Raw genomic sequence first — 25,708 nt, forward strand, 5'->3', positions numbered from 1 at the left:
AACCGAAAAATATTGGAGGGGGGGAAGACGTATGGGCAGCTGTGACTATTGGTGACATGGCTTTGACATCTGCAAGAAGAAACACGGCTCAGGAGTGAAGACATACATATATGTAAGATGAGGAAAAGCCACTCTTCTTTCCCTCGAGCTGACTTCCTGCCTCATGCGATAAGCTGTAGCATCCAGATCCCTAAGTGAGCAGATGGAGACAGGAAAAAAAGTACCCTTCCTGCACGAGGCGAGAGACCAGTGGCTGCTTTCTGCGTGTTTCTGAGCCAAGACTGAGCGCTGCACCCAGGCGTCTCGGTATTGCCGTTGCCTGGTTTCAAGAAATCCTCTTAAAAGTTTGAAAAGCAAACAAACAGAAAAGGCGAGGAGTTCCGTGGGTGTCCAGTACTGACGGTCATTAGCAGCTGTGTCTTGCACTGGATGTTAGTCCGGAGCATATTAGTGCATCCAGTGACTTGCTTGGCCGTACCATGGGTGTGTTGTGCCCCTTGTCCCCCGGGGGGACATGAATGTGGATTCTGGCTGCTGTATGCTCGTCGTCCTGCTTAGGGCATGCATTGTTGCCCATTAGGGCCTCAACCCTCAGACCTGTAACGGAATCCTTCCCTGTCAGCCGTGCCTTCTCGGTCGTCATTGCATCATTGGAGCAGGTTTGACCTGTGTCCTTATGGGTCACCGCTGTGTTCTTCCCTCTAGACACAGTTGCATTTAGCCCACCAGCTTCTACCGTATGAGCTTAGATTTAAATGGACCAAGTTTTTTAAGTGGTCTCCAAACTCCTGTGTCTTCAAGCTAAACTTGGCCATGATGACTTGATGATGAAGTTGGTCGCACAGAGCAGTTCTGCTGTGACTCGCTCGGTGAGCCGCTGTGAACCTCAGAGGGTGCTTCTGTGGGAATTAGTGCAACAAAAGTCAAATGTAACACCGCGCAGAAAGGGAAAGTGATTTTTATTGTAATGGTCTAGGTAAGTTGACTCTGTCCGTTTGCATTCCTGCACACGCCAAAAAAGTGCATCTCAGCAAGTAACGCTGACGGTGGCAGGGAGGACAGTGCGTACCGGTTATCAAACACCAGCAACAGCATCCGGATTCCTTCTGGCTGGCAACAGTGCTGCTTTTTGGAGAGATGCTCGGTGATCTCTTAAGAACCAGTTGCGTTCCTGTCATCTTCTTGCTTACCTTATCCTCTGCAAATCTTAGTCGAGGCCCTTCCTCCACCGTTGTGTTTCCTTGTTTCGGGTATCTCACAGCCGCAGTTTGTCTCCCCGTTGGGAGAGAGGTGGCTCGTAGGGTGTGCTGCAGCCATGCTGCCGCCCTCCTGCGACAGGGTGCCCACCCGCTGCTCGTCTTGCTGTGAGCCACACCGATCCCTCAGCGTCTACCAGTTTTATTTCCAAATCGCGTCTGTGCCTGTCAGCGCTCTTTAACCCGTGCTTTATCGTTTCTTCTAGTCGTCTTGCACATAATCATTTCTGTTCGTGCTTCAATTGTACAGGTCCGTTTCTGTTAGAAATCTCTGCAGTCCACGAAGGCTGCGCCGTCGCCGCATCCTCTTGCAGAAACGTCCGTGCTGGAACACGGGCAGAGGGAGCGTCGTGACGAGGGCAGCGCTGCATCCCCTCGCGTGCCCCGGGCGGGTGCCTGCAGGGGACAGCTGCGGCTCCGACCTTCCCCGCCTAACCCCGGCATCACCTGCCAGGGCACGTTCACCCCTGGGGGCCTCGTAGCCTGTGGGCCAGAGGAGGATCAGTTCTTGCACATCTGTGAGCAGAACGGGCTTCTGACCCGAAAGGGTTGTAGACATGGATGGAGAGCGCGCGGACGCAAGGTGCGCGGTGCCAATTCGCCAAAGCGCCTTGTGTCTCAATTTTAGGAAGGGGTCTCCTCACTGAAAATCCAACTTGTTTGAACGAATCTTAAGCAGCGTGAGGTTGATGTGTTCCCGTTGCCCCGCAGTCTTGTTGGTAGTCTGGGAGAGGAGCAAAAAAGGGAGTTTCTTTTAAGTGGCAAACAGTGGCAACCTTGTGCATGCAAAGATCACGTGTAGTGGTAGGTTTTCGGAACACTGCCTCTGATTTTGTGTAATACAGGTTTGTCTTGTTCCAGGCAAAATTTAGCAATTATCGAAGACAAAACCATTTCCCAGAGTATTCCTTTCCCTTCATCCCTGCAAGAAAATGACCTCTTTGTAACTCCTTTGCCAGCCTGAATCAGTCTTCATTTTGTGAGAGCCTTTCTCTGCCTTCGTGCGTCTGGGCAGAGCAGGCAGGGCCACTTGAATGCTTACGCTTTCCAGTTCCTCACTAAATTCCTCATGGATCCTTCCTTTAAACACACTTTTGCAGAGTTTATCCCTGCTATTATGCCAGGGTTGACTGTGGCCTCTGAGCAAGTTACAGATGGCGTTTCGGTGATGCCCTTCCTTACGTAAGGTTTTATTCTGTACCTTTTTGTGTTACCCTTGTACGTGTCAGTCCAGCAAAGGCTCTGGAAATCGGTCTTCTCAGGTGAACACCTGACGGCGCGCTGCCTGTACTGAATGGCTGACATCTTCCTTTTCCCTGTGTGTTTCAGCGGAGGAGAAGGCTCGTGAGGCGGAGAGTAAAGCACGCGCCCTCGAGCTGCGCCTGGGAGGGGATCTCACACGGGAGTCCAGGGTGAGCCTCGCGGTTTGGGCGCTGAGGGGCGGTTCAGAGCGCCGGGGACGGGGCTGGGCCCGGCTGGTCGCCGCCCCGTCGCAGCACCCGCTGTGCAGGTCAAGCAGGCGGCGACTTGAGTGGGTGGTGAGTTGCCAGCAGCGCTCTGTGGTCTCATGGCCACTGGCCGCGCTTCAACACCTACCTGTGGTTTCCAGCCCGGGCGGGAAGCTGACCCTCCCCTGCCCACAAGCTCCAATGCATCCCGCGTGGGAAGGCAATCCCCAGCCCCCAGGCACTTTTTTTTGACGTCAGCGTCTGCAGAAGAGTCCAGGGGAAAGTGAGGGTTTTTGGACAGAAGTGAAATTGGGTGCTTTTTGGCTGTTCCCCTTCCCTGCCGGCACCACTGGCCCCCGGCTGTGGGAGAGGGGCTGCTCTTTCCCTGCCGGGGGGGCTATGGCTCTGGACGGGGGGAAGGGCTGGGACCCGCCTGGGTGGGCAGAGGGCTCGCGGGGACGCCGGGTGGGTCAGAAATTGAGACCAGCTTAAAACCACTGTACTTCCTATTGGCATCTAATGGGAACAACAGGATCCAGGCACCCTGGCCGTTTCCCTGTGCCTCCGTTGCCCTCTGGTTTCAGTTACCTTAGACATTTAGGTACGTTTACACGCTATCTTCCAAGAACTGTGTAGCTACTTAAACAAACCAGCAGCAAGTACTGCCCTAAGTGTAAAGGCATGCTTATTTTTGCCCTCCACCGCGAATTCTTTACGTTTGAAACATTTCTGAGATCTTCCTGAAGGGGGAAGAAATCACAGAAGTGAGTTAACTTCATGAATTTCACGGCAGCAATTTTACTGTGCGATGCCTGTTTGCAGGTGACGCTACGTCAAGTCCAAAACTCCGCGATAACCATGCGCCGGGAGGCTGACGTCAAGAAAAGGATCAAGGACGCAAAGCAGCGGTGAGTGCAGGGTGGTTCAGAGCTCTGGTTTTCCCCGGCTCTTCCCTCCACGTGCCCATACGTCCCTCCTGCTTTGCTTGTGTGGTGGCGGGAGCAGTTCAGCTCGAAGCTCGGGCGCCTGTGGGTATCCTGCGTGCCCTGGCTGCTAAACGAAGGGGACTGAGCTTGCAGTCCTCGTTGCTTCTGCTGTTCCCTTCTCATTGCTGAAAGAGATCTTTGGATTTGGCGTGTTTTCTGTAGGTGTTTACTGGGTTTTCACATCAGCTTTTTTCACTCTTCTACTTTTTCTTCTGCAAGTAAGATTCAGGGAGGCAAACAAACATTAGCAACTTCCAGCGAAACAGCTTTTAGAGTTGCAGAGATGTTTTCTAAAACCTGGCTGAGTTCTGTTATAGTCAGTGCCGTGAAATCCCAAGACATTGTTCTAACTTTGCTCCGGTTGCAATTAACTTTTGCAATGTACTCGCAGAAATATTTCACTCTCTGTACACAGGTGTGGGCGGGTTTTTTTTTTTTTGCAAATTTATCATATGCATTTCACAAATGAAGCGGTAACCAGAAACAAGGGCTCTTACAACAAGTGCTGAGTGTAAGAAAGTTCAAGATCTGTCTATCCCCAGTCTCCATTCGCACTCGGGTGGTGTGCATGCTAGTTTACCTGGCTGCTTAGGTCAGAACTATCCCAGGCTTGTTGCCAGAGATAGTTCTAATGTACCTTAAGATGCTAAAAATAAAGAAATAAAACCAGCTTTAATTTAAAAGTGCTAGAGCTGTGATCTGAAGAATGCAGAAACTCCTGGGAGAATCGGTTTTCTTCAACTTCCGGGCACACGTACGGCTTGTCTTTTTAATTCTTGGGTTTGATGACATTAGCGCACAAAGTAAAATTTTGTGAGTGGCCTTCTGGCCTTTCCGCCACTGGGTAAAATACTTCTTCCTTTTAAAAAGCTGAACGACAGTCAAGGAACTTGGACAATACAAGTTTGTTTGAAAATAGCTTCTCTGCGCCCTTTATTGGCTAGTCGGAAATTACAGATTCCAGACTTCCTTAAGCACTTCTTTCTGTTTACATCTAAGAAGGCCACAAAACGTAAATCAGCTGTTTTGGAAGAATGCCTCCGTTGTAGATAACGTCAAAAGGTTATCTCTAGTCAGGTTTCAAAGATGCGATGACGAGGAAAATAGATGTATGTGAGAGCGAACCAGCAGCAGAGGAAAAGGCCTGTTGTCGGGTTTTCTGCGCAGACGTGACCGTGTGCGCTCCCAGGCGAGAGCTGCCGGGTGCTCAGCCCCTTCTCCACGGGCGTATGACTTTCCCTTTGTCCCAGCATTCGTCACCGGTGACCAGAGACAGTTGAGAGGGCCAGGCTATTCCATAATCTTGTACTCCATCCGGAAAACAGAAGAAATTCCTGGAAAAATGTGTATGATAGGAAACCTTCTGTACAAAACAATTTCTGTAGCCTCTCGGAAAACTCTTGAGTTCTAGAGTATGTTCTAGGACAGTTTGCTGCTGTTTCTCTGGTGCTGGGTGCATCAGTGAAAGAAATGCGTTCTGGTTTCCAGAGCCTGTGTAAGGTCAGGTTATAAATCCAGCAGGTAGGACAGATTCTAAAGTCCTAGTTGTAAAACCTTGGATTTCTGGCCCACCACTTAATTTTCCACGGTTTGGTTTACTTCCAGTCCTCTCTGATAAAAATGAGGAGATGCCCTTCCTATTTTGTAGGTGGGTGGACGTTGTTATTTAAAATTTAAGGCTCTGCATCCTTCTCCAGAAGTTAGAAAGAGAAGAGTGATCCCCGAGATGGGTACTTAGCCACACCTGCTCGTGCTCTCAAATAGCAGTTGTCCACCTGGATGAGATGAGACCAAAAGGGGAACGTTGTAGCCCGGCTTCTATGCTGGCAATGTTCAGAACACCTCTTGGCAAGGGTTTGGGTTTAAAATTACTGAAAGCTGCTATAGCAGGTCGTTTCCTAGTAACTTTTTAGAGTCATCAGTGGGAAGTTGTGTTACAGGGTAGCTATACACCTTGTGCAGGGAAGAGGATGGCTTTAAACAGAAAATGAACCTGAAACGAATTTAGTTCAGGGCTTTATTTTGAGATGCTTGACTGTTAAGACGGACTTACGTCTCATATCTGCAGTGGTCGTGCAGACACAGCTCAGGTTCTTTTAATATCTGATGTTAGTAGACAGTCAACAGATCAGTTTAAAGAATTCCACTATCTTCAACTGATTGCTTAAGGAGAAGTCAAATTCCTAATTGGGATAAAGCCCATAAGTGCTAAGAGTTTGCTGTGGGAGGGAAAATAAGGGAGGTCAAAAATGAGAGGGGTGGGTAGGACAGTGGTAGAGACTATGCCTTGTTAAACGTTTGGACCTCATCTTTGATGATGCCTTCAGCCTGAAACTAAGGATCCTTATTATGAAAAATCCTCAGCCTGGATTTCATGGAAGCCGTGGAAACTACTTAATTCAGCTCATTAAAGAGCAGTGGTTCTGTTTGTGAGACGCAGGGATTTCGTTTGAGTTATAACGCAGAGACGGCTAAATCTCTCGAGGCTTTCTGCATCACAGGAGACACCATTCCTGATAATCAAAGATTCCGATTCAGAAATCCGTATGTGCTCACAAACGTATTTGAGGCCAACTTTTGCTGAAGTCATCTGCTGCATAGATAAAGTAAAAATCATGCACATCGCTATGCTGTCATTTCCAGGAAAAAAAAAAAAAAAAAAAATCTCTGCTTGGGGCTGTGTGTTGTGTCTTCCAGCTTTTGGACTTGGAGTAATAGCATTGTACAACTTGCAATTACAGAACCTTTCCCAGAACCTGAATTTCGGAACTGTAGTTTTATATCGAAATCTTAATTTACATGCGTTATCTGACATAGAGATCTGCGTCTGGAGAATACAAACCCAAATAGCATTGGAGAAGACCAGTCTGTACCTGACAGTACTCTCATAAAACTAGTTAACTGTAACGTTTTGAACAAGCAGATCTGAAATAAAAACCAGAATCCATTCCTGAAGGAGAAAACATATACAAATGAAGAGTTAAATTATCTGAACAGATGCTGTCCAGCCTAAATTGATACCTGTATCGCAAAGTTTCTGTATTTTGTTCGTCTTTAGTTGTAATGCACGTTCAACAAATGCTTCTTGGTTTTTAGAAATAGCAGACGACAGGACAGGTATTAGTAAACCCATGACGCTCAAAGGTGCTGGATTTCCGTACCCCCTCTTTAATGACAGCAACTAATTAGTTTGATTTTTCAACATCTCTGAGGCCGCGTTTCATTCTCTTACAGGGCACTGAAGGAACCCAAAGAACTGAATTTCATTTTTGGGGTCAATATCGAGCAGCGCGAATTGGACGGCATGTTCATTTATAACTGCAGTCGCCTGATAAAGATGTATGAGAAGGTGGGCCCGCAGCTGGAGGGTGGCATGTGAGTTCCTGGATATTCTTCAGCAACCTTTTTGCTTAGGCCTGGCATGTCCCCGCGTGTGACTTGGGCTGCTCTTCATGAGTGAGGCTTACTCCTTTTGTCAACCTTTAGTTTGGATTCTGACAAATAAGTTATATTTAATATTGCCCAGTATTTCCTTGGTTTCTCGATAGAGAGTTCTCTACGCAGATTTTGGTCATACCTGCAGCGGTATGAGGCTTTGGTTCTCAGTGCTGGCATTTGGGGGTGATGAACGCTGACAGCAATAGTGCCTCCATCTAGGGACAGGGAGGATGGGTCCTGAAAGCAAATACAAACATTTGAGCCGACCTGACTTTTTGCATGCCGGCCGGAGCCTGATTTAGAGAGCTGATAAATTAAACCCAGTCCTGCTGCAGGAGGGGGGGTGGGTGTGTAATCTCCTGTTTTCAATACTGTTCCTCTCAACAACGACCTTGTGGTTTAATGATGTCTGTGACTGCGTGTCCCTCTTCCAGGGCATGTGGTGGAGTGGTAGGTGTGGTGGACGTGCCCTATTTGGTTCTGGAACCAACCCATAATAAACAAGACTTCGCTGATGCCAAAGAGTATCGACACCTGCTGAAGGCCATGGGAGAGCATTTGGCTCAGTATTGGAAGGATGTTGCTATAGGTAACGAAGCTTCACAATTACCAGGGGCTGGAAGGTGAAACTTTGGTGGCGGGAGGGCAGCCGAGAGTGCAGGTGGTGATTTTCGTTGTAATGGCTCCGTACTGAGCCGGGGCTTGTTTGTTTTCCAGCCCAGAGAGGTATCGTCAAGTTCTGGGATGAATTTGGTTATTTGTCAGCAAACTGGAACCAGCCTCCGTCTAGTGAACTGCGCTACAAACGCCGGAGAGCCATGGAGATCCCTACCACCATTCAGTGCGGTGCGTCCAGCCAGGCTGAGATTAGGAGGCTGCTCCTCCCTGGGGAAGGGGGGAAGGCTCCTGGCTGCAGTTGGGGAGCAGCTAAACGGGTCGGGGATTTGAGATGAGCTTTGCTATCATTATCCCCTTCTAGGGTTTGTCTCCTTCTGTGAGTTGCCTTTGTCTGCACTTGATGGTACACTTGGACATCTTGGTGTAAGGTTCCTTTCCTGCACGGTTTACTAACCATGATGTTCTTCGGGTGCCCTTACAGAACAAGGCAGGTGTTGCCAGTAGCAGTGTTGAGAATGGGCTTAGAAATGTCACTGGAACTGGCCCAAGCCACCAACACTGGAGTAAGATCTGAAACTTGCCTGTAGGCAATGCAAAGTAGCCAAGTAATTTGGGTTCTGATGCACTGGCCTGCTAATAGGTACTAGGTGTGAGCACAGAGGGGAACCATTTACAGTCGACTTCCAAATTTAACGCAAGTTCTCTTCTGTGCACCTCTAAAGCTCTGGCTAAGCCCTTCCTGGGGTAAGGGAGATCTCAACACAACCGCTTTGGCTCTTAGTAGAGGGACACCAAACTCTCTCAACCTCACTTTCCCCACAGGACATGGGGATGAGGATGTGGCAAGGAATATGAGGCCGGTCTTGTGGAATTATTTTGTTAGGCTCTTCTGCCTGGACAGTTTTCTCAGTCCTTTCCAATTTCCTCCCAAGGAGGAGGGGCTTTCCCGTCATTCTTCTTGTGCTCTGTGGTTGACATCCCTTCCAGAGCCTGATTTAAGAACATTTGCTTTTTTGTGGCAAAACTTGATTTTTTTTTTATTTTTTTTCTTAAGCTGTGGATTTCCTGGTAGGCCAGCAATAGTCTGGAAGCTAAATCTGTCTTCCTGGTTCATCTAAAATTTATTAGATTATAATAATTTTTTTTTTCAGTGGATAAATCTCTGACTTGTTTTGTGTTGATATCGGTACCAGACAGCCTGACTTCTGAGATGAGCAGTGATTTCAGGGCTGGCAGTTCAGTTTGGTTTGTACACGCTGTCATTGCAGCAGTGAGCGAGGTCCTCTAGTATCAGCTGATGCCAGGCTCCATCAGGTTCTTCTTACGGATGCCTTGTACAAGATTTGAGGTCTTCCTCCAAGCATTTTGTGAGCATGAAGCAAGAATTCATTCAGTATATCCTGTGGCCATCTCACTTTTCTTTTTGGCCGCTAGTCTTACTGTTGTTGGATATACTTTGGAAATTGGTGGGGTCCTTGGGCATTAAATGGGCTTGAGAAGTGCTATGGAAAAAAGTGATTTTGCTGCTCAGGCTGTATATTTCTGACTTGCAAATTGTTTCTCTAACAGATGTATGTCTGAAATGGCGGACTCTCCCATTCCAGCTGAGCTCAGTGGAGAAGAATTACCCTGACAGCTGGGTATGCTCTATGAACCCTGATCCTGAACAGGACAGGTAAGAATCACAGAGTGATAAGGGTTGGAAGGACTTCTGGAGATCACCCAGACCAACCCCCTGCCAGAGCAGGGTCACCCAGAGCAGGTGGCACAGGAACGCGTCCAGGCGGGGTTGGAATGTCTCCAGAGACGGAGACTCCCCCACCTCTCTGGGCAGCCTGTGCCAGGGCTCTGCCACCCTCACAGCAAAGAAGTTCCTCCTCATGTTTAGGTGGAACTTCCTATGGTCAAGTTTGTGCCCGTTACCCCTTGTCCTGTCCCCGGGCACCACTGAGAAGAGCCTGGCCCCAACCTCCTGACACCCCCCCTTTCAGTATTTATAAGCGTTGATAAGGTCCCCCCTCAGTCGTCTTTTTTCCAGACTAAAAAGACCCAAATCCCTCAGCCTTTCTTCATAAGAGAGGTGTTCCAGTCCCCTCAGCATCTCGGTAGCCCTTTGCTGTCCCCTCTCCAGCAGTTCCCCGTCCCTCTTGAACCGGGGAGCCCAGAACTGGACCCAGTGCTCCAGGTGCGGCCTCCCCAGGGCAGAGCAGAGGGGGAGGATGACCTCCCTCCACCTGCTGGCCACGCTTTTCTGGATGCCCCCCAGGATGCCATTGGCCTCCTTGGCCACCAGGGCCCATTGCTGGCTCATGGGCATCCTGTTGTCCCCCAGGACTCCCAGGTCTCTTTCCACAGAGCTGCTCTCTAGCGGGTCACCCCCACCCTGTCCTGGTGCGGGGGGTTATTCCTCCCCAGGTGCAGCACCCTGCACTTGCCCTTGTTGAATTTCTCCGTTTTCAATGCACCCCACTGTCCCTTCATCCAACCCACACTTCCTAAGCTTCCCCGTGAGGATGCTGTGGGAGACCGTGTTGAACACCTCGCTGAAGTCAAGGTAGACACCACCCACTGCCCTCCCCTCGTCTGTCCATCCAGCCATGCCGTCATAGAAGGCTGTCAGACTGGTCAGACATCATTTTCTCTTGGTGAATCTGTGCTGACTGCTTCCAATAGCTTTCTTTTCCTCCACATGCCTTGAGATGATGCCCAGAACGAGCTGTTCCATCATCTTTCCAGGGATGGAGGTGAGGGTGACCAGCCTGTAGTTTCCTGGGTCTTCCTTCTTGCCCTTTCTGAAGACTGGAGTGACGTTGGCTTTCCTCCAGTCCTCAGGCACCTCGCCTCTTCTCCAGGACCTTTCAGAGATGATGGAGAGCTGCCCAGCAACGACTTCTGCCAGCTCCTTCATCCCTCTTGGGTGCATCCCATCAGCTCCCATGGACTTGTGGATATCCAGTTTACTTAATTGATCTCTAACTTGGTTCTCCTCAACCAAGGGGAAGTCTTCCTTTGTCCAGACTTTCCCTGTTACTTTCTCCAAAGTCTGGGACTCCTGAGGGCTGGCCTGAGCAGTAAAGACCAAAGCAAAGGCGGCATTCAGTAACTCTGCCTTCTCCGCATCCTGTCACCAGTTAATACAGAGAGTTTTCTGCAGCATGCCTTATCTGCACATATTTTTTTTTTTTTTCCTGGTCATCTCTTCTTTGAGAAGACTGGAGGCACAGGCAGTAATTCTGTACCCTTAAGCTGTGCTCAGAGTCAGTGAAAAAGTAGTGATGTGTGTATTTGGAGCCAACACGTTGGTGGGCATTTGTGCAATATACAGACTGCAGAGTGCACCCTTCACAAGTCTGTAGATGGGACTAAGCTGGGAGGGGTGGCTGATACTCCAGAGGGTTGCACATCCATCCAGAGGAACCTGGACAGGTTGGAGAAGTGGGCCAACAGGAACTTCATGAGGTTCAACCAGAGGAAGCACAAAGTCCTGTCCTTGGAGAGGAACAATCCCAGGCACCAGGACACACTGTCCAGCCTGGAGCAGAGAAGGCTTGAGGGGATCTCATCCATGTATATAAATACCTGAAGGCAGGCTGCAGAGAGGACGGAGCCTGGCTCTTCCCAGTGGTGTCCAGTGGCGGGACCAGAGGCCATGGGCACAAACCGGAATGCAGGAGATTCCCTCTGAACATCAGGAAACACATTTTCCCTGGGAAGGTGACTGAGCCCTGGCACAGGGTGCCCAGGGGGTTGTGCAGTCGCCATCCTGGAGGTGTTCTAGGACGTCGTCCTGGGCAACCAAGCAGTTCCAAGTGGCCGTACCTGAGCAGGGGATTGGACCAAGTGATCTGCAGGGACCCTTCTAACCTCAACCAGCGATTTGGTTAAATTGAGTTCCTTTAAGGTTTTTCTGCACTGGAAATATGATTGTAGCCTTGGTTTTGTGCATGTTAATTTTCATGTAGATAGCTTAGACAGGACTTGAAGAACGGTCGTAAGCACGGGCTGGCAGCGCTGCGTGCGCAGTGGGGTCTTTGCAAGGGTCTTGGTTGCTGCTGTAGCTGCAGCCCATTGGGCGCGCAAACTGCAGCAACACCCCTGAGCTGCAGTGAGCCCGAGGGTGACGTTTCGCACACTTGAGCGAGCAGCACGTCAGGTCATTCGCCAGCAGTGTGCTTCATAGTTACACAATTTAGGTAGGATCTAGTAATTTATTTGAATGAAGAAAATGATTGCTCTAGGCTGCTTCTCTATGAAGAGAGACACTGCTAGAAGCTGGTTCTTAATTGTGTAACGAGGGAAGCTGCTCAGCTTTAATTCAGGGCTTAAAGTGCTTAAGGACAATTCAGGTGGTGACTTTTAATTGGAATAAGAATTTCAGCATCTGTGGCTGCAAAGGCTATAAAGAACTGTTGATGTTGATATTTGGAAAGTATTGATTTTTTTCTGGCTTCTTCCTTTTGGCACCTGTCACTGGAAGGGTACCGACGCTAACTTCCCTGTCGCTCCACGTATTTGTGCCTTGGTGCAGAGCTATGACGAGCGTGGCTGTGCGGAGGATGTCCCCTGACTAACCTGCTGGGGCAGGGACAAGCCTGCGAGCCCCAGAAGAAGCTGCCAGACACCTCCAGCCCCCTAGCTGGAAGCGGGAGCAAGGCTGGGAAGGTGTCACTGGTAGACACACACAAACACAGGTAGACCATGCGTGTATGCCCATCCGGCCACGCAGGTCAGCGCAGGCGGACGCACACAGCGCTCACGCAAACCGCACCAGCAGCCTCATCCTTTTCCCTCTTGGCTGATTAGGGTGAAGGACCACTGGTGGAAATAATCACGGGCGTATCTGGCCCCTGGATCCCGTCCCTCTGGTTACTTGCACTGGGATAGATGAGCCCTGAGGGGGTTGGTGGGTACAGGACACAGATAACCCATGCACACCATAGACCTCCCCGTGTCTCACCTTGGGCACGCTCTCCATCCCATAGCGGATCTGGATCCGTGCTCTTCCCTGTTTATACAGCCCAGGTGCTCCTGGCGCTTTTGCTGCCAGGGCTGGCTCGTGCTCAGCTTGCTGCTCACCAGGACCTTCACAGCAGAGCTGCTCCCTGCCAGGCAGTGCCCACACTGTTTCATTCAAGGGACTGCTCCTTCCCAGTGGCAGGACTTCAGACTCGTCTCTACTGAACTTCAGAAGGTTCCTGTCAGCCCATTCCTCCTGCCTGTCGAGTTGTTTCCAAATTACAGAGATGGGGCTGTCCAACTCTTCACTGCTATCAGCGTGGTCAAAACAAAACCATTTATAGCCTACTGTAAGAGACGTTTTCTTCTCCTGCCTCGAGGCACCCACAGCTCTGCCTACACTCCCATACCCACCTCCAGCAGTGGGGCAGGAGTCCCTGCTCCCTCCAGGAGTCAGCTCCTGCGGGCTCATCCCTTCACCGCCCTCTTCCCTTGCTCCCAGGCTATGTCCTTGGTGGCCTGTCTGGCCCGACACATGCTGTGAATCACATGTTCGTGTGCACACCTGCGGTCACTGCAGCTGGTGGCACGCAGGCACCCCTGTGAGCAGTGACCCCACTCCAGCTGCCGGTACTCAGACCCCCATACACGCGTGTGCGTGCAGAATAGACCCCTTCGCCCAGAAAGAGAGTTAAACGGGGAGTTTAGTACAAAGACAAGTGTACTGATCAGACAGCTGTTTATGTAGAACCGGCCCTTTTTAGCCATTTCAGTTCTGTTTTCACACATTTGTTCCTCCCCAAATCATCTCCGTCCCGTCTTTTACCTGCTTTTGATTCCTCCCATCGGTCCAAAACTGCTTCGACGAGCTGCTCTGACTGACTGGGCGCTGGGGCTGAGGCTGCCCTGAGACAGCCCTGGCAGGAGCCCAAACCGGGTATCTGTTCCTCTAAGTACCTAATTAGCATTCTCTGAGCTGCCTTTGGGCCTCTGGGCTTGTGGAAATGGGCCTTGGATGGGCTGGTGGCTCCTAGGATGGCCTGGGAGTAGCCAGGGAGGGGTGTTGCTCAGATTCCCCTACCTGCCGTTCTCTTGGTGCTGGTTTGTGCGTGTGCAGACAGGCGTTTTTATCATGTAGCCTAACGGGAACTTGATTTTACTAATGAAAGAATTTAAATTTTTGTATTTGCAGTAGCTTGAAAATTTGGACGGGTTTGGCTGCATTTTCTGTGAGGCCATGTTGGGACGTTGGTTGGGAGCGAGTTAGAGTGCTTCCGCAGCGTGCGCACGCGTGGCGGTATCCCACGTTCCCCTTGTGGGGAGGTGGGAAAGGGCAGGTGAAGCGCTTTGGACGGGCGATCCAAACTTCTGGTCATTTTGGCTTCTTCAAAAGGGACCTCAGGAGCCTTACTATGGGAGGAGAAATAACTGTAGAAGATTTTTGGATTGAGTAGGCCTACAGCACTTTGCAAGAGCGAGCGCAGTTGTGTCCTTTAACAGGAGGCAGAAGGTTTCCTGCAGAAGTAGCACTAGCACTCCTCTGGCTTGCTTGGTGCCAGTAGAAAGCAGGACTTCCTCGCAGTCACTGCATTTCTGAACTTCCCTTCCAAGTGCTCTACAGCCTGATGTTTCCTGCTGTGCCTTTGCGCCATGGCTTTGCACACCTTCAGCTCTGTGCCTTGATCTTGTGCCCCAGCTGTTCCATCCCAGGTATTTGTACTGTCTGAGGGAGGGCTGAGGATTTGGGAAGCACCGTTGTTGCCACCATGGGTGGGGGACTTCAAGCTTGTGCACCATGAGGGTCTGTGAAGAATCTCATCCAGACAAGTTGAAGATGAAGCACTGTCAGAGCTGATGACCAGGCGCTCTCCTGGTGTCAGAAGAGCGCATGGTGGTTTTGGCTACATTGGCATTGTCTGCCTGCACTGTGTCTGCTATTGGCACTGAGCCCTTCTGATTTGTCCACCTACACCTCAGTTCCTGCTGGTGGCGCGTTGTCCCGGATCATGGGAGCTGGACGCCCTTCCCCATCTCTGTCATGTTAAAGCAGTCACCCCTTCCGATGCCACGGTCTATGTTAGGGTCAACGCTAAGCAGCCCCATTGCTCACTTTGTCACAGAGAAGGCAGCGTGTCTGTCACTTCAGTGTCAGGCTCGCTCTCCTCCCTTTTCCTACCTAAAATCCAGTTGGGTTCTAAATGGCGTTTGGACTCGTGGTTGAGACGCCAGCTGAAGATGACTCTCTGTCTCAGCGCCTTGAACATCGCCAAAGCCTTGGTGATGAAGTTGCAGACTGTTCTGACATCAAAGACAATTCCTTTTTTTCTGACCTGCCGCCTCTAGCGATGCAGTCTGTGGCTTGGAATGTCGTGAGTAGTCTCAGTTCTTTTGCAACGGCAGAACTAACAGGTGCTTTCGTACTTTCTTGCGCTGTGAGATACAGCCTAATGTTTGGAGCCTCAGTGCGTGGCACAGGAGATGGCATTTCTCTGCTGGGAAACCCGTGTGTGGTGCCACTTGTTCACCTTTATCTTTGGGAATTGCGGCTTTGGTGTCAAGCAGGCATTTTGCGGTTATGACAGATGTTTCTGGGCCGAGGAAGTAATCGCTCTCTGAAAAACTCCCCTGCAGGGCTTCAGCTGAGAAGAGGCTGATGGAGAAACTGCTGCTTTTGCTCCTTTCCACTGACAAAGCTGATCACAGCGTGTGTCTTGCACACTAGGGGGTGTCCCACCAGTTGGCAGATTCAGGATCAGTGATCTTGATAAAATAAATCATCTCTCATCAGCCTCTTGGCGCTGGGATCCTCCCTTTATCTGTAAGACTCAAACTTTCAGGAAGTTTCGATCGGCTTGGCTCCGAAGCAGAGCAGGAGTCGGCTGGATCTCTCGTGTCGTGCAAGGGTTGTGGTGGTACTGCTGCTTTCCTGGTTCGCGTCGTTCTGCATGACTTTGCCCTGCAGGGGCTGATCCTGGTGCGTCTCCCTGTGACCCGGCTCTGTGAGGGGAAATGAGCCTGGGAGCCCCTCGTCCCCTCTCCCTCCTGGCGGTGCTCCTGCCGGCCAGCTGCTCAGCCACAAGTTTGCAGGTGATGCCAATCCGCTTCCCTCTATTTTCTGCCTGCGGTTTCCTCCTCTCTCAAGGACTCTGCTGGGGTTCTGCATCTGAGGGGGCCTGAGGGAGCAGGATGGATGCTCGCCACTGTGTTAGAGGCCGTAAGCTGAATAGGATGAGAAAAGCAGATAGTTAAAGGATATTGCAAAGGAAAACTTTGTGGCCTTGGGCGGCAAGGCGAAGTGCATCTTCTGTTCACGTAAACAATGGCTTAGTCGCAGGTTACTAGTAATAAGCTGTCCTTTCTAAATGGAAAGGAAGTCTGCAAAAAGAGGAACTGGTCTGAAGACAGAAGTTGATAGGAGAGAAAACTGCTGTAGAAGTCCAGAGTACAGAAACAGCATAGACAACCAGTCGCAGCTGTTCCTGAGCTTTGTTTAGCTCCCGGGCTCTGAATTGGTAATTCCCAGCATAAATAGCTTGGTTTTTAACAACTATGCTTTTGATCCTGTTGTGGTTTAACCCCAGACAGCAACTAGGACCTCGCCGCGAGCCTTGCTCGCTCTCCCTGCCCCAGTCGGGTAGGGAGAAAAGGAGGGGAGAGGAAAAGACCTCGTAGGTTGAGATAAGGACAGGTTTAATAGAACTGGGTTTGAGATTGGGGCTACTGTGGAAAGAAAAGCGGTTTTACTGCTGCATTCGGGATGGGATATGGGGACAGTGCAGGTCCTGCTGTCGGTGGTGAGGTTGTCTTGCGTTCTCTTTGTGCCAGGTGTGAAGCTGCAGAGCAGAAGCAGAAGGTACCACTGGGAACTCTGAAAAAAGACTTGAAATCACAGGAGGAAAAGCAGAAACAACTGTCAGAGAAAATCCGCCAGCAGCAGGAAAAGCTGGAAGCTCTGCAGGTAAATCTGGAGGTCTCCAGCTAAGCCCAGCAGGTCTGAGAGATCTCCTAGTGCAAATGGCTGATGCCGAGCCGCGTCTGTCTCGGCCTCTGATGCCACCCACACTCCTTCATGGGGGAGAGGTTTTTTTTAATAACAGAAAGCAAGCATCTCAGCTTGCATTTCACTTTCTGCTAGGAAAATGGGAGCGACTGCCGGTGTTCAGATGGAGGGGTGTCTCTTGAAGGATACAGAGCACACCTTCTTAGAGTTGTTTATCTTAAACTGGAAGACTGTTTGCTGGGGTGGGTTTAGATAGGCCCTGATGGCTTTTAAAGATGGACTTTCTGATTTATTTATTTATTTATTAAATAGAAAACCACTCCGATTCGATCTCAAGCTGACTTAAAGAAACTGCCTCTGGAAGCGTCCACGCGGCCTGCGGGGGAGGTAAATGGGCTACCGTAGGCTTGTACTCGTCCGTGCCATCCCTAGCTGCTCTGACAAGCAGTGCCCAACCCTTCTGTCCTTTCTGTACCCTCATTTGTTTCAGAGCACCCAGCCACAGACCCGACCTCAGCGCCCGCGATCTCCTCCTTTACCTGATGTAATCAAGAACGCTCCCAGCAGACCACCGCTACCTCCGCCTCTTCCCAAGTCCGTCAGTCACCTGAAAAAGAGCTCTTCGGCTTGGACGAATATCAGCACTCCCAAACTGGCAAGCGTCCTCTCCAAGGAGGAGGCCAGCACTTCCAGGACGTGCCAGCACACTGTGACAGCTGCAAAGTCTAACAGCGCTTTAAAAACTCTCGCCAAACCAAGTACAACAACGAAAACGCCCTCTTCTGTCGTGCAGAACCCCAAAAGCTCACGTGAGACATCCAGTCCAAAAGCTGCCAAGATGCCAGCACTAAAGAAATCTGCCACTGTCAAATCCCCGCAGGTGAGACCTGGTGGGATAACAACTGTCAGCTCCTGACCCGCTTTTCTGCGGAGGCTGTCTCGCTCTGTCGCGTGGGGTTTGCACCGTAGACTCCGCGTAGGACAAGATAACTTTTGCTTTACTTCTGGGCTAGGATGCCGTTCTACACCCCTCGTGAAGACTTGTTTCATCTCTTTCCTGTTAGACTAGGGTGTTTTCCCAGGGAAAAAACAAAACTGGAGTGGTGAGGTGAGCGTCTGCATGATCACGTAGCACCTGCTAAAACCTTCCAGGAAAGCTAATGAACTATCAAACTAAATACTGGATGCTGAGCATTTTTTTCTTAACTTGGCCGAAGGAAGGTTTTTGGTTGGTAGCGTGCTGGAATTGTAGCTAAAGCTTGTTTGCTCTCCCGACAGGCCTCCACCACTCGGAAGAGGACCTTGAACAACACAGAGGATGGGTCTGAGGAGGAGGGGGAGTACAAGAAGGAGAAGACAAAACGGGGCAAATTCGTGGCAGTGAAAGAAGAGAGAAAGGATTCCAGTGAGGTGGTGGTAGAGGTAGAGTGCACTGGTTTCCCCAGCAAGAAGGTATTTGTCAAGTGTTTCTAATTTGGTTGGGAGGCAGCTAATCCGAGCTCTCTCTGCTCACAGCTCACAGACAGCGCTGGGGAAGAAGAGCTGGCAGAACTGAAGAAAGCTCAGAAAGGTGAGAAATGAACCCTTGAACTGCCTCTGGTATCTGACACAGTGGAAAAGGACTGCTGCAGAACTAGAGTTGCTGGTTAAACATGTGATTTCGTTAATGAGCTTTTTCAAATAAAAATTAGCGTAAATTTGGGTCCCAAAACCCTGAGATGACTCTAACTCGCATTAAACGCTTTGGTCAGGAACGTCTTGATGAGACAAGAGGCGATTGTGGCATGGGAAGGTCTGTAAGCTGAGGGCTGCGTCACGTTTACGGGTGTGATGCTTGGCTGGGTGGTGTGGGCTGATGTTGTGCTCGCCCTTCGTAACCGAATGGAAAGTGGAGCTACGTTAGCTGCGAAATGGAGACCTGCTGCGCTGCCGTGAGAGGAGAAGGGCCGAGAGACCCCCAGGAAAGACGGTAGCCAGGACGACATTGTACCTGCCAGAGCAGGGCATTTCTTCAGCTTGTTCCCAAGGAGCTGTCTGGAGAGTGACCCACTAGGAATACGCGGCAAATTGTCCTACCTGGAAGGCCCGTGTCAGACAGCCTGGAGAATGGGAGAAACCTTCTGTCTGAAAATGCCATATAATTTGCTTGCATCTTAAACGTTTCCGAGTAGGAGTTGAACTGTGCGGCAGTAGTGTTTTTATGGTTTACGTACCATTTGAAGGGATTGTCACAGGTTTAGGGTTTGCTCCCCACTGAGGGCGTCTGTCTTCTCTAGAGCTCGAGCAGAATGTGCTCTCTGGCATCGGAGTGTTTGCAAACATCTTTGCTGTCGTCCTCCTTGCAGATAAAGGGCTGCACGTGGAGGTGCGTGTGAACAAGGAGTGGTTCACAGGCCGTGTCACGGCTGTGGAGATGGGCAAGCAGGCAGTACGCTGGAAGGTGAAGTTCGATTACGTTCCTACAGACACCACACCAAGGGATCGCTGGTAACTATCTCCAGCTACTGAATTTTGGGGGCTTGTTCTGCTTTCAGGAGACAGACACCCATTTTACTTCCATAGATGCTGAAGAGGAGTGTGTTGCTTTGCCGTGTCAGGGAGCGTTTGTGTGCTCGGGACTGTCCGGCTGCTTCATAAGGAATGAGCGTGACAGGCTCCACACAGTCTGCCCATTGCTTTGGCGTGGTGCTCCTGTGGAGGCAGCTGTTGTGCTCATCTAGAGGTCTCAGGGTGACAGCTGGGTACAGGTTCTGATGAAGCTGGTAACAGCGTTTCAGGTGTGGCCAATGTAGAAAAAAAATAAATCTGACTTTCCCTTAATATCTTTTTTTTCCAGGGTAGAGAAGGGCAGTGAGGATGTGAGGTTGATGAAGCCTCCCTCTCCTGAGTACCAGGCTCCAGACACACAGCAGGAAGAGGAGGTTGTTGGAGCTGAACCTTCTACCTCAGACTGTGTCAGAATTGAGCCAGACACCACCGGTCCCAGCAGCGGCCAAGAGACAGTAGACTTGCTAGTCCAGATGCTTCGGTGGGTTCACTGCGGTTCTTGCGGGCGGCTGCAGTCTGACCGCTTTAGTCTTTCAAACTCCCAGTTCTGGCTTTGTGTTTTTCTTTCCTGCACAGAAATTGTTTGCGGTACTTCTTACCTCCGAATTTTCCCATCTCCAAGAAGGAGCTGAGTTCAATGAGCTCAGAAGGGTTGTTGGCGTTTCCTTTGGTGAGTTCAGTATTTCTAGAAAACTAAGTTTGGGGTTTTTCCCCCGCACGCATTCCACTTTTATGGCAAGGGTGCATCCTGTTGATGCAAGATCGCGCTCTGCAAAGGGTTCTTTGGATCCTTAGCAGACTGACGTAGCTGAGAAAAAGAATGAGAGCCTCTGAAATATGCCTTAGGTCCTTTGACAGTCGTCTGAGGATTTTTTTAATTACCATACACCTCTGTGGGAAAGCTGCTGGCTGCTGCTATCTTAACCTTTAGTCCATTGCTGTTAAGCTTTTAAAAAAGAGAGGCCAGGTTACAGGCTTGTGAAAATAGGATGTGGGTATACCTGTTCGTTTTGCCCCCAGCCTTATGAACCTAACTGAGGCGGATGCAATCTTGAAAGTGGGGGAGAACGCAGTAGCCAAGCCTCTCACGCTTCTCCAGGTGAGCAGAATGACTGCCTGTGAGTCAGCTGTTCATCTTCAGGCTCTTGGTGTGGGCTCCGTTTATTTGAGCGAGGAACAGATGGAGCTGAGCTTGCACCAGTATCTGCGTGCTGCTGTTGGAAGGGCCAATGCGGGCTGAAACGCAGAGAGATGGTACTGGCTCCTCTGGCTTCTCTCTTCTTTGACATACCACAAAGGAAGAGCTTCTCAGGGGGCATCTGTAGGTGGCTTGTGTCACCTACAGATGACCAAATGACAAAAGCTACTGCTTTTTTTCAGCAGCTCTGAGGAGAAGGACCTGGGGGTCCTGGTAGACAGCAAATTATCCATGAGCCAGCAGTGTGCCCTTGTCGCCAAGAAGGCCAATGGCATCCTGGGCTGCATAGGGAAGACTGTGGCCAGTAGGTCGAGGGAGGTCATTCTCCCCCTCTACTCTGCACTGGTGAGGCCACAACTGGAGTACTGTGTCCAGTTTTGGGCTCCCCAGTTCAAGAGGGACAGGGAACTACTGGAGCGAGTCCAGCGTAGGGCAACCAAGATGATTATGGGACTGGAGCACCTCCCTTATGAGGAAAGGCTGAAAGAGCTGGGACTCTTTAGCCTGGAGAAGAGAAGGTTGAGGGGGGACCTGATTAATGTTTACAAGTATCTAAAGGGTGGGTTTAAGGAGGACGGAGCCAGGCTCTTTTCAATGGTTCCCAGCGACAGGACAAGGGGCAATGGGCACAAGCTAGAACATAGAAAGTTCCGTTCAAATACACGGAAAAACTTCTTTACGGCGAGGGTGACAGAGCACTGGAACAGGCTGCCCAGGGAGGTTGTGGAGTCCCCTTCTCTGGAGATTTTCAAGACCCGCCTGGATGCAGCCCTGAGGGATGTGCTTTAGGCAATCCTGCTCTAGCAGGGGAGTGGGACTAGATGATCTCTAGAGGTCCCTTCCAACTCTGAAGATTCCGTGATTTTGTAGTCCTCAAAGTGCCCTGCTCCTTCACTCGCAGTGAAGGCCGTCTCTCCCTCTTTTCTCTACGTTAATTCAGGCGTCTGCTTGAGTTACCGGTCCTGCAGCTTCCGCAGGACGTGTTGGTCTTGTCTGGAGTTTTCTGCAGGTGTAGATGTTCCCACCTCACAGGAATAAGCTGTGCTGTCTGGGTGATCTATAATAAGGAAACTCACGACGTACAGAGGCTGTCAGATCTTTCTACAGCATAACTGTGGTTTGGGGCTTTTTAAAACATGCTGCATCCTTAATCTGAGTTCAGGCAGCTTTTGTTGCAGTTCTGGTCTTTGAGGAATGTAAAAACCCGTGTGATTTTTGTGCCGCCTGCAGTAGGCAAATCAGAAATGTAAATGCGAGCGTAGCACTGCCTGCAGGCCGGGGTGCGGGGGCGCGCTGTCGGGCTGGCGGTGTTCAGTCGCGGCGTGCTGGTGGCTGGACTCTTCTACAGGCCGCGAGTGCCGGGGCTTTCTTGATGCTCGGTGCTTCTTCATAACGTGTCGTTTTCTTGCATTTTGTCTTCTACAGAAAGAATATTTCAAACAGTACGAGGTAGGTCTGCAGAACCTGTGCAATTCATATCAGACCCGTGCCGACACCCGGGCCAAAGCCTGTGAAGAAAACCTCCGCAACGCGGAGAGAAAGCTGAAGGAAACAGAGGAGAAACTGCAGAAGCTGAGGACTAACATTGTGGCCCTTCTGCAGAAAGTGCAGGAGGTGAGTGAGGAAGGGCTACGAAAGCAGAGCTGCCCCACGAGTGGCAACCTTCCCCTGGCCCGGGCCTTTAGAGGCACTTGAGATGTTTTAGTCCAGCATTTAACTGGGCTTCAGCTCTTTCCCAGTTGTGTGCAACTTGGGTTCGGACCATCGGAAGCAGCTGAGCGCACGGCTGTGTCACTGCCCACCTTTTGGGATCCAGGCCTCGGGGGTCCTGGCGAGCGTTACTTTTCACGGATGGATTTTTTGTAGTGCACAGCTCCCGTTTGTTTTCTGGTTTCCGCTGTGACACGCGGGGCTGCGGGAGAATTTCCCTGGGTGTAGGCGGTGTTCTGCGGGGAATTCCTGGCCCGTTCTTGGGCAGAAAGGTGGTGCTAGGTTCTGAACCCCGTGCATACAAATGCAAAGCTTTAAACAAATAATACCTCAAAGAAAAAAAATTATGTTGAAATCTATTTATCAGTTATGCTATTAAATTAAAATAGGAAATAAATATTTAAATAAAAGCTTTAAATAAGTGAACTTTAAATAAAAAAAACGACTTCAAATAAAATTAAGACGACTCAATGGAAAAACTGCTGAAAGCAGATGACGGCAGTTGCTCCCTGCCGGGAAGATGTGTGTTAAAGCTATAAAAAACCCCTGACTTGACCCTGATCGGCACAGTAAATCTATTGTTCGAGCATCAAGTGCCGACTGGTTTCCAGGCGTTGTCCATTAGGCTCTGAAAAGTGAAGCTGGTGGCGCGTTCCCAGCGGATGTCAGCAGCTGGAGAGTGCTGGAAGTTGGGGCGTAAAGGCTGACCGGGACGGATGCTGCAGGGCGTGCTGTGCTGCTCGGCCTCGCCCCTTCTGGCCCTCTTCTTCCAGATTCACGTTTCACTGGTATTCCTTGTGCTTTTGGTTTCAGGACATTGATATTAATACAGATGATGAACTGGATGCGTATATCGAGGACTTGATCACGAAAGGAGATTGAGCAGACCCAGGACGAGTCCGAGGGAAGCGCAGAAGAGCTGGTTGCTGCGATGGGAGATGTGGGTTCCTGCAGCGGAGGACTCTGGCAGCCGATGAGGAGAGAGGGTTTTTAGACAGTACTTATGTTGTCTTGGTGTACAACTTGTTCTTGTGACTTCACATGAAAAAGACATTTGTGCTGCTGGCAGGAAAATTTTTAACATTGTAGTTCTCTGAATCTCTTCCTTTATAAATATTTATTTTTAAAAGAAATAGGGACTGTGCCTGATGTGATGGGAGGGTTGCTGTGTGCTTTTAGTGAGGTAAAGGTGTGGGTACCCTCTTTGCATCTAGGGTACGTTCACACGCTCGACCTGGAAGACCAGAACATCCCGCCTAGCAAGTTGCCTCGAGTAAGAACCTGGCAGCAACTTAAAAATAAGCCTTGAGTTACGGAAGAGGAGGTCAGGACTTAGACTTGGAAGACACTGAACTTGTGCTAGAGAAATGCAAGTCAGGAATTTGAGCGACACGGGGGAGGGCGAGCGGAGGGGATGAAGTCTTGGTGGTTTGTGAGGGTTGAGTGTACGGGATTGGCATTCGCCCGTGCAGTGAGGTTCCCGAATACGAGGTGAGTTGTCACCATGCTAACATTCAGAGGCTGAGGATCCTTTTGGAAGAGGATGGCCTCCTAGGCTGCTCACAGGGGGTTGTGATCATCAGAGGGAGAAAGCTGGAGTTCAGATTCTTTTCTAGGAGTCACCTTATTGCACACTTTTGCTGCTGTTTCTCTGAGACGTAATTGCAATGGCAGAAGAACTCCTCGACCAGCTGAAAATAAAGTGACCCTCTGGTCTGTTGTCACTCCCTCAGGTTTGCATTGCTTTGATCAACTTGCTCTTCCAGGTAATTTTTTTTTTTTCTTTAGAGTGCTGGAATTTGGAGCCTTGCATCACTGAGTCACACCTGGCCCCGGGTCAGCAGCAAGGACAATTCCTTTCTTCCGTCCTCCCAGCTGGAGGCTGCACCACAGCTCCTGGCAGACCACCTGTGGCCAAGGTGACTCGGGTTGAGTCCGCTGGCTAGCCGGCTTCTCAGGTCTGCTGGGACAAGGGGTCCGTGAACTGGGTGCTCAGAAAACTGCAATCCTCTACAGCCCGGCGGGTTGAAGAAATAGAGCATGACCAAGAGGCGCCCGCCTTCAGGAACATCAAATGAAATGGACCGTTGGGGTTCTTTGGACAGCTAAAAGTATAATAGATGTTTTGCAAAAAATATTCCAAATTAAACATCTGTTGCACAGAAAAAAAATCTTAAGCATTAATGGTTTGTAGTCCTGGAGAACTCCCAAGTTCTACATACCACAGGACAGGGGGGAGACTTTTGCTTATTACCTGAATTCCAGGTCCTTGTAACAGCACGCAGCGAGACCAACTGCTTTCATTCAGGATCTGGGCCCCGACACCCCAGTATAAACGAAGGTAAGGAGCATCCCCCCCGTCCCCGTACGCCTTCCCGGAGAGACAGGCTGCGTTCCTTAAACGTAGGAGCAAACTCCACCAGTCTCCTCCGTTCCTTACACCCACTGGAGGTTTTGTCAATTGTGCTGGCACGCCGGTGCTTCCGATTAAAACCATCCTTCTGTAGAAGCTGGGGTTTTATATTAAGGCGAAAGAAGAAATCTTTGTGCTTTCCACGCAGGGACAGCACAAAGTCTAAAGAGCCAGATTTCATTAAAATACAGTTCGGAGATGCTGCATCTCCCAGGCTTTGATTTGTAACACCCAGAGGCCAAGTAGCTCTTACGCGTTTCTTGAGCGTCCTTACACAGTCTGATCCCCTCCTGCTGCTCTCCTCTTACGAAGGTGTTACTCAGTTTTTTCCCCTCGGTTCTCTGGAAGCTTACCGTTCCCAGTTGTAGCTTTGGGGGGTTTTTTATGGCATTTTTTTGATCTTGTACCAAGTGTTTTTTTTTGAGTTACATTTTGTCCCTGGAATTACTTTCATCAGTACAATTGATGTGGCCTCTCTAAACTTCCATTTTGCTAGGGAAAGCAAGCCAAGAACTTTTTTAAGTGCCAATAAAACACGTGTTTCATTCTTGGAACCTTCCAGGTAGTCCTCTGCTTCAGTTTGACTTTTTTTGGTAACCTTGTCAAGTGGACCTGTGTGTAACACGAGGTTTTAGTAACACCTTTAAAAAACGTAGGAACGAAATTACCTCTGGAGGTCGTGTAACCAACCTGTGCCAAGCAAGGCGTGCTCAAAAGCCACGTCACGTCGCTCGGGGCCTTTTCCGTTGGAGCGCTTAAAATCTTCAAGGGTGGAGGTTGCAGCGCTTTTCTGCCTCGCGCACCTCCCCAGTGAGCGCGTTCCTCCCTTGCGCCTGGCGAGGGTGTCCCTGCTGCAGCTCCGGGGGCCGTTACAGCTGCCTGCTGAAAATCTCGCCTGCTGCGGCCTTGGCAGTCAGACCTCCGTGTCACCGTTCAGACTGTTGGTACCACATCCGTGCGCAGTTCCCTCGGTCTTCGTCTCTGCTTCCAGCTGTGTCTTACAGCAGAAATGCTAAGAAGTCCCCAAGTTGCATTTTGTACAACGTCCCCTCTCTGCAGAAGGGCGCCTTAAGTCCCTCCTTTATGCCTATCATTATAGTCATCCGTTTTGGAAATTCCTCCTACAGCTGTCTACCCG

General features: G+C 50.2%; 1 protein-coding gene across 6 annotated transcripts in view; it reads left to right on the forward strand.

Annotated features, from left to right (window-relative positions):
* The window catches only part of MORC2 (MORC family CW-type zinc finger 2), a 58,951-nt gene extending 35,661 nt beyond the window's left edge, over positions 1 to 23,290 (forward strand). For all 6 annotated transcript variants that reach the window (XM_074606079.1, XM_074606074.1, XM_074606075.1 and 3 more), the window contains 16 exons: positions 2,586 to 2,668; positions 3,527 to 3,612; positions 6,925 to 7,065; positions 7,563 to 7,717; positions 7,846 to 7,974; positions 9,316 to 9,421; positions 16,528 to 16,660; positions 17,015 to 17,089; positions 17,193 to 17,582; positions 17,981 to 18,124; positions 18,218 to 18,272; positions 19,048 to 19,189; positions 19,539 to 19,730; positions 19,826 to 19,919; positions 21,873 to 22,061; positions 22,971 to 23,290. In XM_074606079.1, coding sequence (XP_074462180.1) covers positions 2,586 to 2,668; positions 3,527 to 3,612; positions 6,925 to 7,065; positions 7,563 to 7,717; positions 7,846 to 7,974; positions 9,316 to 9,421; positions 16,528 to 16,660; positions 17,015 to 17,089; positions 17,193 to 17,582; positions 17,981 to 18,124; positions 18,218 to 18,272; positions 19,048 to 19,189; positions 19,539 to 19,730; positions 19,826 to 19,919; positions 21,873 to 22,061; positions 22,971 to 23,039 — 2,183 coding nt within the window. In that variant the 3' untranslated portion in view covers positions 23,040 to 23,290. The remainder of the gene's footprint in view (positions 1 to 2,585; positions 2,669 to 3,526; positions 3,613 to 6,924; positions 7,066 to 7,562; positions 7,718 to 7,845; positions 7,975 to 9,315; positions 9,422 to 16,527; positions 16,661 to 17,014; positions 17,090 to 17,192; positions 17,583 to 17,980; positions 18,125 to 18,217; positions 18,273 to 19,047; positions 19,190 to 19,538; positions 19,731 to 19,825; positions 19,920 to 21,872; positions 22,062 to 22,970) is intronic.
* The last annotated feature ends 2,418 nt before the right edge of the window (positions 23,291 to 25,708 follow it).

Source organism: Larus michahellis, chromosome 13 (genome assembly GCF_964199755.1).
Source record: "Larus michahellis chromosome 13, bLarMic1.1, whole genome shotgun sequence".
Taxonomy (NCBI): Eukaryota; Metazoa; Chordata; class Aves; order Charadriiformes; family Laridae; genus Larus; species Larus michahellis.